Source organism: Salmo trutta, chromosome 37 (assembly GCF_901001165.1).
Source record: "Salmo trutta chromosome 37, fSalTru1.1, whole genome shotgun sequence".
Lineage (NCBI taxonomy): Eukaryota > Metazoa > Chordata > Actinopteri > Salmoniformes > Salmonidae > Salmo > Salmo trutta.
Genome location: NC_042993.1, coordinates 15,446,151 through 15,460,408, shown reverse-complemented (window position 1 = coordinate 15,460,408; position 14,258 = coordinate 15,446,151). Strand labels below are relative to the sequence as shown.

Genomic DNA, 14,258 nt, shown 5'->3' with positions numbered 1-14,258 from the left:
TTTTTGTGCAAAGCAATGATGACGGCACATGTTTCCTTGCAGGTAACCATGGCTGACAGAGGAAGAACAATGATTCCAAGCACCACCCTCCTTTTGAAGCTTCCAGTCTGTTATTCGAACTCAATCAGCATGACAGAGCGATCTCCAACCTTGTCCTCGTCAACACTCACACCTGTGTTAACGAGAGAATCACTGACATGATGTCAGCTGGTCCTTTTGTGGCAGGGCTGAAATGCAGTGGCAATGATTTTTGGGATTCAGTTCATTTGCATGGCAAAGAGGGACTTTGCAATTAATTGCATTTCATCTGATCACTCTTCATAACATTCTGGAGTATATGCAAATTGCCATCATACAAACTGAGGCGGCAGGCTTTGTGAAAATTAATATTTGTGTCATTCTCAAAACTTTTGGCCACGACTGTATGTGTGTGTGTGTGTATATGCGTGTGTGTGTGTGTGTGTGTGTGTGTGTGTGTGTGTGTGTGTGTGTGTGTGTGTGTGTGTGTGTGTGTGTGTGCGCATGTACATACCTGGCTAGCTGTGGGGCAGTCTGCCCCAGTCAGTGTTTGCTGCTGGACGGCCCTTTAGCATGGCTGGAGCTGGTCCTGGTACACACCTGTATACTGTCACCTGACTCCACCTGCAGCTTGACATTTGGTACCGTGAAGATAGTAGCCACTGGGGTATGAGAGAAAGCGCGAGACAGAGAGAGTGAGAAAAGTGAGTGAGAAAGAGAGAGAGACAAAAAAGAGTGAGGGAGTAAGAGTGAGAGAATGAGATGTATCAGTCATTAACGCCAACCTCATAGTGTCCTCTTAGAGTCAAAGGATTACAGATTGAGCCAAAATGCTCTGAAGTGATGAGAATTTCTCTCTTTAAGGCTTTTTCGAGAGTTTCAGGACACACTATCAATGAACTGAGTTATAAGAACACTCTCTCTCACATCCTTTATTTCGTTTCCGTGGGGAGATATCAGAGTCCGTACTACTGCGAGATACCCGAGTCCGTACTACTGCGAGATATCAGAGTCCGTAATACTGCGAGATATCAGAGTCCGTAATACTGAAAGATATCAGAGTCCGTACTACTGCAAGATATCAGAGTCCGTAATACTGCAAGATATCAGAGTCCGTAATACTGAAGGATATCAGTCCGTAATACTGCGAGATATCAGAGTCTGTAATACTGTGAAGGTCGAGTCAAAGACATTATTATTGTACGCTACTTCTGTCTCAGATTCCCACAGCGTTTCTGTTAAATGTCACAATTACAATCCAATTCACACACACACACACACACACACACACACACACACACACACACACACACACACACACACACACCCCGCGGGACTGGGTGGTCTATTATGCCTGCTGTAATTCTTCCATTGTTCATAATAAATCTGTTTAGCTATTGTCTCTATAATTCCCAACACATTAGACAACGGAGTGCATTTGTGGCTGAATAAACCATGTTCTCCTTCAGTCCCTAGCCAGATAACACTAATAAAGATTCAGCTTTAATGTTGAACACGCTGTGTGTGTGTATTTGTGTGTTGTGTGTGTGTGTGTATACAGTATATGTGTTGTGTGTGTGTGTTTGTGTGTGCTGTGTTTCTTTCTTCATTATCTGTGGTGTTGTAATGAATGTAAAGCTCATGTTAGTTAGTGTTAGAGTGCTGACAGTCAGGTTTAACTCCCAGTGGTATCATGGGCTAGGGCATTTCCCATCAGTCTCTATTCTCCTGCTGCCTGTCTACCTGCTGCACAAAACAACATCACCATGTTTCGCTAGCAGGCTAACACCCAGGATAACAATGATCCCTTTATTTAACTTCTCTTATTCCTTCTCTTCAGAGTCATTTCTCCTCCACCACCATTTGTTATTCTCTCCCTCTCTCCTTCCGTTTCTCACTCCCTCCCTGCTGCTACAGTGCTGATCCACCAAGGACCTCATTTATACATTATAACAGTTTTAATTTGACTATATTCTTCCTCAATCTAAAGCCTGCCTCTTTGTGTTAGTGTGTTTGTGTATGTGTGTGTGTGTGTGTGTGTGTGTGTGTGAGAGAGAGAGCGTGCAATTATGCATGCATGTGTGTGTGCATATGCATGTGTGTGTGTAACAGCACAAAGAGAGCCACCGTCTCTCCTAGCCTGGTGACCGCCGCAGAGCTCCTGCTTCTCCTAACAGAACAACCTACTGTGGCCTGCTGATAACAGGATTAATAGAGATCAATCAATCCTCATCTGGGGAATTTAAAATGAGAATGATTCTCATATTAAAATGACCAGCCTGTGGGTGGGTTGTCTCTGGCAGGCGGTCCCAATGCAGCTCCTATGAAGCTATCTGAACAGGCTTTGGGCTTTGACACTGGTGATGAGTGGGGTGAACGGATAGGATTGGCTCTGTATGTATCTGTGTTTGTAGTCTAATAATATGGGTAGTATGTCCTCTCTGAATGACACAGTTGAATGTCCTGTTCTGAATCGATGGCAACTGAACTGTCATGTAGGATGTCAGGTTGGGTATTGTGATGAGAAAATTATAAATGTTTGTAAAGAAAAAATGCTTAGGGTCATGTATAAACATGCTTAATTGCCCATTATAATGGCTACCATGGCTAGAAGAAGAGATCTCAGTGACTTTGAAAGAGGGGTCTCAAAGGAGCAGAGGGGGTTTAAAGGGTATGTGTGGGTGTGTGCACGTGTGTGTGTGTGCGCACGTGTGGGTGTGTGCACGTGTGTGTGTGTGCGCACGTGTGTGTGTGCACGTGTGTGTGTGTGTGCGCACGTGTGTGTGTGTGTGTGTCTCAGTCACCAGATTTCAACCAAATTGAACACTTATGGGAGATTCTGGAGCAGCGCCTGAGACAGTGTTTTCCACCACCATCAAAAATGTATCGTAGAAGAATGATGTCGCATCCCTCCAATAGTTCCAGACACTTGTAGAATCTATGCCAAGGTGCATTGAAGCTGTTCTGATGGCTTATGGTGGTCCAACGGCCTATTAAGACACTATGTTGGTGTTTCCTTTATTTTGGTAGTTACAACAGATATATACAGTATATGTATATACAGGTATGTGATGACTGCCTCCTTGAGGTCTTGTTTCATATCTTGGCTGAAGCTAAGGAAGCACGTGGCTGACCAGATCAACATAATTCATATTAATACAATACTTTCATAAACAACTTTATGTTGCAAAGCACTGAGCAGAGTAGATGTATTCTCACTCCCCGTATTCTCATAGACTCTTAATGTAAGAGAGAAGATCATGCTGCACCAGAACTCATCTGTTTTTACTTAACAAGTGAGTAAGACGGAAAGAACATCCAAATGTAGATCTTGAGGTGGACAACTGAGGTCCATCTGGGCTTCTACTGTCCCAACAGCACCCTGGTCAAAAGCGGGGGGGGGGGACGACGACGACAGAGTGAGAGAGAAACAGCGAGAGAGAGACAGCGAGAGAGAGAGACAGCGAGAGAGAGACAGACAGAGAGACAGAGAGAGAAAAAGACAGAGAGAGACAGACAGAGACAGACAGAGATAGACAGAGACAGACAGACAGCGAGAGAGAGACAGAGAGAGAGAGAGCGAGAGAGAGAGAGAGAGAGAGAGAGAGCTAAATAAAGAGAAAGAGAGAGATCCAGTGTCTTAGTGAAGGTATACATACTGTCTGAGATCTCCCAGAGCCGTGGAGGAAGGTGGCTGAAGTACTCGTGCTGGAGAGCTGCCTGAGCAGACAGACGGTTCTTTGGGAAGCACTGGAGGAACCTAGAGGCTAACTCCTCAGCATGGTCCACATAGCCCAACCTACAGGGAAGATAGACAGCCAGTTAGCATGGTTCACTACCTACATAACAGAAACAGGGCAGAAGGTAGCCTAGTGGTTAAAGTGTTGGGCCAGTAGCCGAAATATGTCTTGTTCAAATCCCCTAGGCGACAAGGTGAAAAATCTGTCGATGTGCCCTTGAGCAAAGCACTGAAACTTAATTGCTCCAGGGTTGCCATTGACAATGGCTGGCCCTGGTGTCTCAGGGGGAATATCCAATTCACACATACAGTTGAAGTTTACATACACCTTAGCCAAATACATTTAAACTCAGTTTTTCACATTTCCTGACATTTAATCCTAGTAAAAATTCCATGTCTTAGGTCCATTAGGATCACCACTTTATTTTAAGAATGTGAAATGTCAGAATAATAGTAGAGAGAATGATTTATTTCAGCTTTTATTTCTTTCATCACATTCCCAGTGGGTCAGAAGTTTACATAAACTCAATTAGTATTTGGTAGCATTGCCTTTAAATTCTTTAACTTGGGTCAAACGATTTGGGAAGCCTTGCACAAGCTTCCCACAATAAGTTGGGTGAATTTTGGCCCATTCCTCCTGACAGAGCTTGTGTAACTGAGTCAGGTTTGTAGGCCTCCTTGCCAGCACACGCTTTTTCAGTACTGCCCACAAATGTTCTATAGGATTGAGGTCAGGGCTTTGTGATGGCCACTCCAATACCTTGACTTTGTTGTCCTTAAGCCATTTTGCCACAACTTTGGAAGTATGCTTGGGGTCATTGTCCATTTGGAAGACCCATTTTCGACAAAGCTTTAACTTCCTGACTGATGTCTTGAGATGTTGCTTCAATATATCCACATAATTTTCCATCCTCATGATGCCATCTCTTTTGTGATGTGCACCAGTCCCTCCTGCAGCAAAGCATCCCCACAACAAGATGCTGTCACCTCCGTGCTTCACGGTTGGGATGGTGTTCTTCGGCTTGCAAGCCTCCCCCTTTTTCCTCCAAACATAACAATGGTCATTATGACCAAACAGTTTTTGTTTCATCAGACCAAAGGACATTTCTCCAAAAAATACAATCTTTGTCCCCATGTGCAAATGCAAACCATAGTCTGGCTTTTTTTTATGGCGGTTTTGGAGCAGTGGCTTCTTCCTTGCTGAGCGGCCTTTCAGGTTATGTCGATATAGGATTCGTTTTACTGTGGATATAGATACTGTTGTACCTGTTTCCTCCAGCATCTTCACAAGGTCCTTTGCTGTTGTTCTGGGATTGATTTGCACTTTTCGCACCAAAGTACGTTCATCTCTAGGAGACAGAACGAGTCTCCTTACTGAGCGGTATGACAGCTGTGTGGTCCCATGGTGTTTTTACTTGCGTCTATTGTTTGTACATATGAATGTGGTACCTTCAGGCATTTGGAAATTACTCCCAAGGATGAACCAGACTTGTGGAGGTCTATAATTTATTTTCTGAGGTCTTGGCTGATTTCTTTTGATTTTCCCATGATGTCAAGCAAAGAGGCACTGAGTTTGAAGGTATGCCTTGAAATACATCCACAGGTACACCTCCAATTGACTCAAATGATGTCAATTAGCCTATCAGAAGCTTCTAAAGCCATGACATCAATTTCTGGAATTGTTTAAAGGCACAGTCAACTTAGTGTATGTAAACCTCTGACCCACTGGAATTGTGATACAGTGAATTATAAGTGAAATAATCTGTCTGTAAACAATTGTTGGAAAAATTACTTGTGTCATGCACAAAGTAGATGTCCTAACCAACTTGCCAAAACTATAGTATGTTAACAAGAAATTTGTGGAGTGGTTGTAAAACGAGTTTTAATGACTCCAACCTAAGTGTATGTAAACTTCCGACTTCAACTGTATGTATAATACACACTTGTAAATATAAGCACCCATTACATTCTCCTTCTGATTAGAAAGACAACAGACTATTAGCATGGTGGACACACCCTCCATACACACTACCTCCTCTCCCTGGCATGCCCGTGACACAGGCCGACCCGGTCACCATGAAAAATGAAAGACTTCATCAAAGAGGGTGAAGACAGAGGCATTCTCTCAACTCCCTGTAGGCTTTCATCGACCTGCTCGTGTGTGTGCATGTGCGTTTGACGCGTGTGTGTTCGTACGGGGAGGCTCTGAACTCCTGAACCCGCCTACCATTCAGCACCGAAGGGGAAGCAGAAAAAATAACAAAGTACAACCAAGTCAGTAATTAGGCCTGCAGTCCATTAAATAAACATGATGTTATTCCTCCCTCTGCCGGATCTACCGAGCTGTGTGTGTGTGTGTGTGTGTGTGTGTGTGTGTGTGTGTGTGTGTGTGTGTGTGTACAGTATGGGTGTATGTGTGTGTGTGTGCATGTACAGTATGGGTGTATGTGTGTGTGTGTGTGTGTTTGTGTCTGTGTGCGAGAGAGAGAGAGAGAGAGAGAGAGAGAGAGAGAGAGAGAGAGACCTCTGAGTTCTCATCACAGACAGACCTAATGCCAGGAACTCTGAAGCCCACTCCCACAGTTCCTCCTCCTGTCTCTCCTCCTCTCAGAGGGAATAGAGCAGATCTACACTACTGAACTCAATAGACCCCCTCTGCAGAGAGGAACACAGCTAACTAACTCCATCAGGACCTTCTTCTCCCTTCATTTTCACCACAGATGGTGGATGTTGAACTCAATGTAAAAATGGGTAGGTTCCCATTTTAAACTTAACATAACTTTTGAGGCTTAAGGGTGGGGTAATGCAGGGGGGGTATAATGATTACTACAGGTCACTGTGTGATTGATCTAGAACATACTGTATAATCAGAAAGTGTAGTGTGCGTTTACAAGTCAGGTTTTAGCATGACAGAAAATGGTACAAAATCCCATCAGGCATTGCTAATTTGACCTGATAAAAGGTGTTACAGTCTGAGCAACAACAGAGCCAGAAACAAAGGAACAAACAGGTATCACTGACTGGGTGAACTTCACCTCCATATAAAAGCCTTAGAAAACAAAGGGCTTGTGTTGCTGATATAGGTGTGCATTCCTGCCTGCTAACGCTGTCAGCTAGCCTGAGCGTGAAGATTCACTCGGCTAGCTAGCTAGGTCAGATGCTACGAGTAAATAAGCACACATCTGTGATCGATATCTCCTCCGACAATCAAACATCCCGGGTTGATGGGACGTTCATAGCGGAAAGAAGCATTCCATCTTCAGAGCGAGACGCCTTTTCATGTCTTCATGTTTTTCCATGAGGAAACCACAGCCGGGACCTGGGAGGGCAGAAAGCACGTGCGTGTGTACGTGTGTGTGTGTGTGTGCGCATGTGTGTGTGTGTCTGCGAGAGTGTATTTATGTGTTTGTGTGTGTGTGTGTGTGTGTGTGTGTGTGTGTGTGCCTGTGTGTGACTACAGGCAGTAACACCTGCTCCTATTGTTGGCCCACCACTATTCCATGGTTATAACTAAGGCAAGGCACGGCAGCACCGCAGGACCTTTCAACAGCACCCAACATGGCTAGCAATCAAACGCTATTTTGGAACAAGTCTTTGTGGCTGTGTCAAAACATATGTCCCTGCAAGACCCGACAGCAGTCCAGGAGAGCTGCTTGCCTTTCAGCATGTGTGAGTCATTGTGGATGAGGGTACTATTGCACAAAGAGATATGTGAGAGCAGAATGGATCTACACACTGACAAGCTCTGTCTGGCATGCAACACCACCGTCAGCCGAGCTACTTTCAAAGACTCCGCTGGCTAATAAAGTGCTGAACACACGGTTATATGGGTTATACAAGCTGTACTGAACATACAGTCAATGTAAACAGGGGGGGTAGTCTTACCATTACAAAAACACACAAGCACTTCCGAAACCGTTAAACTGAGGAATGCCAGCATGCCGTGTGCTCTGACCCTTACATGTTATTTGCATGCGATGCCTGTGAATGTCTGATCTGATACAACAAACCATAGAAGGAGAAAACTACCCCAGCTATCCATGTCAGAGCAGTAGGGAGGTGGGTATGGGGCAGAGGGAGAGGGAGAGGGGGAGAGATAGGAGGGAGAGAGAGAGAAAGAGAGAGAGAGTGGGTGGGAGAGAGGGAGGGAGGGAGAGGGAGAGCTCTCAGTGCAAGGAGAAGAAAGAGAGAGAGGAATTAGGAGGGGGAGAGAGAGAGAGGAATTGGGAGGGGGAGAGAGAGAGAGGAATTGGGAGGGGGAGAGAGAGAGGAATTGGGAGAGGGAGAGAGGAATTGGGAGGGGGAGAGAGAGAGAGGAATTGGGAGGGGGAGAGAGAGGAATTGGGAGAGGGAGAGAGGAATTGGGAGGGGGAGAGAGAGAGAGAGGAATTGGGAGGGAGTGAGAGAGAGAGGGAGAGGGATGCATGTGTTCATATCAACTTCATCAGGACCTGGCATGGTATAAAAGGAGGGGGAAGAAGCAGCGGTCGTTAACATTCCTCCCCGTTTCTTTCTTCACATATTTATTTCCTCATGGACTGGCTGGGGTCCAAGGGGAGGAGGGGGGAACGGGGCAGGGGCCAGAGTGGCTAGGCAGATGGGGTGGAGTGGAGTGGAGCAGGGCGCCGGGCCGGGGGGACATACATATAGACAGGGAGAGGGGCCAGGGACAGACAGACAGACAGACAGACTGTGTGAACTGTAGCGTTTGGCATGCTCATCCTGGGGGGTCAGACATAGAGGGCATGGGACACGGCAGTCATTCTTCTAAGGTCAGTCTGTCTGTCAGTCAGTCTGTTACCCAGGTCAGTCTGTCTGTCAGTCAGTCTGTTACTGAGGCTCCACTATCAACTGGCTGACTTTCTGACTCTCACTACAACAGTATGTCTCTCACTACTACAGTATCTCTCTCACTACTACATTATCTCTCTCACAGACTGGGAGAAAATCTACAATTACTGTACTTGTAGACACACAAACTGACAAACATAAAATGTACTGCCGCTCTCTTTCTCTCTCGTTTTGAGCCATCAATAACATTTTATTTTATATGCATCTGAAAAAGGAAACTGTGATACAGCAAGAGAGAGTGTGGAACCTTGACTTTTAAACACTGGGCCATGGTCAATGTGGTCACTACAGAGGCCAAGAGTTCTCAGCACTGAGCCAGACCAGAATACTGTGAGACATTCTGTGTATCTGTGACCAAATCATCAAGTCACCCTGTCTCTGCCTGTCCCCCCAGGCTCCTGATGAGTGCCAGGGGCAGAGGGTGGTCCACATCTGGAATGCCCCCTGTGCCCTTTCCTGCCATCTGTGTCAGGGCTGGGTGCTCTGGTGGCACGACACCAGTGGCATGACCCCGATCTGGGAGCCCCCCCCCTCTAAAACAGATGAACCCTGGGAAGAGTGTGTGAGCTGTCTGTAGGTCTAGACGCCTCAAGGGTAGAGAGCTGAGAGGAAGGACACACACACACACACACACACACACACACACACACACACACACACACACACAATAGCCATCTCTAACTGGGCTACTAATGTATGTCAGGGGACCAGAACAGTCCCAGGGGCCTTCAGTATGGCGGGCTCAGGGAGAGAAAAGAGAGGGATGTATGGATGGAGTGGTGGGGGGTTGGCGGTCTGGAGCGTATTGCCCTTGGGAACTTTCATAGACAGGAAGAGCACAAAAGTGGGTCTGTGGGAAAATGGCCCTCTGACCTAGCATACAAAATGGCCATCTGACCTGGCATACAAAATGGCCCTCTGTCCATGCATACACATATGAATAGGCGCACACACACAACATTTTATGTGACAAAAACAGTACACTTACTTATTCCATGCTTGTCTGAGCTTCTTGGAACTGTAGACAGTAAAGCTGTCTGAATGGGTAAAGACACAGAGAGACAATAGAAACATGTTCATATTCATCATCAGGACACATTTGTGAAGTTTTGCAACAAATGTTGCAGTATGTTGTACAGTATGTGATTTAACAAGAGGTTAACATCAGTTGGTAGAGCATGATGCTTGCAACGCCAGGGTAGTGGGTTCGATTCCCAGGGCCACCGTACTTAAAATGTATGCACTCATAATTATAGGTCGCTTTGGATAAAAACATCTGCTAAATGGCACTATTATTATATATTAAAAGTATTTTTGTGTGTGTGTGTGTGTGTGTGTGTGTGTGTGTGTGTGTGTGTGTGTGTGTGTGTGTGTGTGTGTGTGTGTGTGTGTGTGTGTGTGTGTGTGTGTGTGTGCGTGTGTGTGCCTACGGTATGAATGGCTAGGTGTATGTGTGTGAGTAAATGTGTACGAACTGTGTGTGTTCCCTTCTGACAGCTCAACTCCCTCATCCAAAACCTCTGTGTGGAGACCTCTGTTTTCAGACTAGCACTGTAACTGCCAACCTCCAGGACAGCTAGACAGCCAACCACGGGTTAGGGAGAGGGGGAGAGGGGAGAGAGAGAGTAGCCACTGTTCCACTTCTAGACAGAGGGGCAGAGAGAAACGGAATAGCTACAGTTTGAGTTAAGGAGTTATTGAGTGGGGAGGATAGAGAGATGGTGAGACTGTTCCAGAGTCAGGGATTAGACATATATGAGTTGTTTTGATATCCAGATTACTCCTGTCTTTCTCAAATGTCTGATATACTGTGGTTATACTAAATATCCTCCAGCCCATCGTAAAGCACCAAGGTCAGGCTAAGTGTCATGGCTGTCTACGTTTCAAACCTAAACGGTTGTGCTGCGAACACCAGAGTGAAAATAAACCAGGGCTGTAAACATGGCTGTGTATTATTGAAAGTAACGCTGAGAATGTGAAGAATCATAAACAACGTGCTGATACCACCTCTGTGTTTGATTTAATATCTGGAAACTGAATACAGTTCAGGAGGAAGACTAAAACCTGGTCAGATTGAGAAGCTCTCAGTGAGGTTGGATATATTCAGAGGGATATAGAGTGAAACAACACTGTCCTCTGGTGGTGGAAAGATATAACTACACCCAGAGTGTTAGCATTTTCACAGCTCCATCTGTTGTGTGCTAATGATCACTTTGTGGTTGAGGGATGGTGACAATGAGAGGGTTGAAACAGCTGTTTAGATTAGATCATTGTGACATTGAGCATCCACTTAGAGCAAAAATAAGAAAATAAAAGGTTTTCTCTATCCCGGGATTCAGTCAAAAGATTGTTCACCTTATGGAGGAAACAGGTAGCTTGGAGAGACACTTATTAAGAGAGGGAGGTGGTCTTGCATTGGACATTTGATCAGGCAACTGCCTCAATTGCTGATAATAAAAGTGTGTATTGTGTGTGTACCTATTGTCATGCAGAGATCATACACTGATCTGGTACACTGAAGCCAGGTCTGTGGATGACAGGAGCAGCAGGACAGGACAGCGTGTGTTGCTCACACAGCTGCCCACTGCAGCAGGACAACATAGAACTATGGCCAACCACAGCCATGGCCACAGGACATGAGATTAGGTGTGTGTGTTTGTGTGTGTTTCACACCCCAGTTCCTCTGTAATTGGTCACAGGAGATACATACAGCTAGATACGCCACTCACATTATGATACCCCTGCTCTCTCTCTGTCCCTCTTCGTCTCCCTCCATCCTCCTCTCTCTGTCACTCCTCTAATTCCCCCTCTATCTCTCTGTGTGTTCCAGCATGCCAACACTAATCTGCGAGCACCGTCCAGTCTGTCTCTAATGAGCTCCCAGAGGGCAGCAGCAGTAGCTTTAGTATGGCACAGGGATGGCACAGCGATGGTACGGCTGGCTCACAGGCCTGCCTGAGCTGTGTGAACTACAGAGGCATGCCTCCAAGGTTTACAAAGTAGAACTGGAGTCAAAGTCTGATTCTGACTGTTGGACCTAGGGTGTGTGTGTATGTGTGTGTGTGTGTGTGTGTGTGCGCGTGCGTGTGTGTGTGAATGTGTTCCTCACCTGGTTTGAAGTGGGGCAGAGAGTGGACCCCTGGCCAGGTATCCTCACAGGGGGTGCCTAGGACCTGAAAGAAGGAGGGAGACAGAAGGAGAGAGAATAAGAGAGGGAGAAGAAATGCATCAGACAGACACATGCTGTGTCCATATCAACACATTCATATTTCAACAACAAAGTTGGGCCACAGAGAAAGGAAAAGATGAGATCGTCTCATGGAGAAAACATTTAATTTCTATGTGTCACGACTTTCGCCGAAGTCGGGTCCTCTCCTTGTTCGGGCAGCGCTCGGCGGTCGGCGTCGCCTGTCTTCTAGCCATCACCGATCCACTTTTCATTTTCCATTTGTTTTGTCTTGTTTTCCTCACACCTGGTTTCAATCCCCTCAATCACTTGTTGTGTATTTAACCCTCTGTTCCCCCCATGTCTTTGTGTGGGATTGTTTATTGTTTCATGTATGCGCACGTTAGACTGGTTGCGCTGGGTTATGTCAACCCGTATTGTATTTCGTGTTCGTTGTGTCATGTGTTTTTGGTTCGCCTAAATAAAAGGCTCCGTTTGCTACCCAATATCTGCTTTCCTGCGCCTGACTCCTTACAGCCATTTACGCACACCTAACACTATGACCGAAGAGGAACCTCTGAATCACTAAGGTCCTTAACAATGACCACATTTACATGCGCACAGTATCCGGGTAGTAGGTTATATCACGCTTAAGGTCGTATTTGTGATAAGCTGTTTACATGTACCTTTGATGTCCCACTCATGAGTATCCCTGTATCCATGAATAAACAGAATATTCCTCATTTAAGTTCATATGGGTTAAATCGAATAGTAACTGAAATACGGACACTGACTGTAGGTCTATAACCTCTAATATGTAGCATAATATAAAAAAAATATGTTAATCTATTTTTTAAATGAATATTTAAAACATACAATATACTTGCAGTGAAGCCGCTCAACAACTACATCACATTAGTCATCTAACAGCCTCCATCCAGAGCGACACACAGAAAAAACCAGGGTCAATGCCATGCTCAAGGGCACGTTGACAGATCTCCCACCAGCCCTCCAAGAGCTGCCCCTCGAACATCCAAGACCCCACCCCACAGTTCCCCAAGAACTGCCCCTCGAACATCCAAGACCCCCACCCCACAGTTCCCCAAGAGCTGTCCCTCAAACATCCAAGACCCCCACCCCACAGTTCCCCAAGAGCTGTCCCTCGAACATCCAAGACCCCCCCACACAGCCACCCCCCTGAGAGAAAATGTATAAATAAGTACAATCACTCCATTCCCCACCCCCAAGACCCCCCTGCCCTCCCCCCAACAAAATGAACAAAAGAGAAAAAAGAGAAAGACAAAGGAAAACAGAAAACAACAATGCAAAAAACAAAAGACATCAAGTACAACAAAAATCCTAACAGCAAAGCCAACTGAATATGTTTGAGTGCATTTATGGCACTACTTACATGTGTGTGTGTCCGTGTATGTGCACATATGTGCATTTGGGAGTGTGTGTATATTGCATGTGTACAAACACCTGCACGGCATCAGCCTCAACATTAACTGTTACCTACTGTCACGCTCTGACCTAAGAGAGCTGCTTTTTTCTCTGTTTAGTTAGGTCAGGGTGTGATATGGGTGGGCATTCTATGTTTTTTGTTTCTATGTTTAGTTCTTGCTTTTCTATTTCTATGTTGGGGTATTGGGATAATCTCCAATTAGAGGCAGCTGGTTCGCGTTGTCTCTAATTGGAGATCATATTTAAGTTGGGTTTTTTTCTATTGTGTTTTGTGGGTAGTTGTTTTCCGTTTTGTGGTTGTTGCCTGACGGAACTGTTGCTGTCGTTTTTGTTCCTTTGTAAAGTGTTTCATTTTTTCATTAAATAACAATCATGAACACTCAACCCGCCGCGCCTTGGTCCCCTCTACATGACTGCCGTTACACCTACTCTGGCCTTCAGTGTCATTCAAATGTACTTTTTGTTATGTTTTATTTTGACAGAATTTTTTTTACTTTTATCTTTGACTGTCATTCTACCCCCGCCCAACAACTCCCACTTGTCTCCAATTACACATCCCAACCCTCAGCTTCCCTCAGCCCATCTCACCTATCTCTGCTGGCCACCCTCTTTGGATTTCTATGTGAAATATAATATTATCTCCTGCAGAATTATGCATTTCTTTCAGAGAAATTATACATAATATGTCTCGGGAACAGGAGTGGAGAAAAATAATTTCTTACTGTTTCGACCACATACAATATGCACTCAAGACGAGAAATGTGTTATGTCATTTTCTCAGCTTTTGATTTCCTTAAAACAGGTCAAACTGATGAAATTAGGAAATTTTGCACTGGACCAATCTTTCCATTGTTTTGGAGTTATTCCGTTTTCTCCCCAGTCCCTAAACGAAACATACAACTTTACCGGTATTAACTAGATTGCTAATGCATTCCTTCTATCAATGTAAGACATTATTTTGGTCAGCACCACTTTATTTAGTCTTCTGGAGTAACACGTTATGGCAGAAGAGAAGCTGCA

General features: G+C 45.2%; 1 protein-coding gene across 2 annotated transcripts in view; it reads right to left on the bottom strand.

Annotated features, from left to right (window-relative positions):
* Positions 1–14,258, bottom strand: part of LOC115177480 (cyclin-dependent kinase 14) — a 207,782-nt gene that overhangs the window by 58,423 nt on the left and 135,101 nt on the right. For both annotated transcript variants that reach the window (XM_029738290.1, XM_029738291.1), the window contains 4 exons: positions 11,718–11,781; positions 9,597–9,645; positions 3,678–3,817; positions 533–680 (listed from right to left, as the gene is read on the bottom strand). In XM_029738290.1, the coding sequence (XP_029594150.1) occupies positions 562–680; positions 3,678–3,817; positions 9,597–9,645; positions 11,718–11,781 (372 nt within the window). In that variant the 3' untranslated portion in view covers positions 533–561. The remainder of the gene's footprint in view (positions 1–532; positions 681–3,677; positions 3,818–9,596; positions 9,646–11,717; positions 11,782–14,258) is intronic.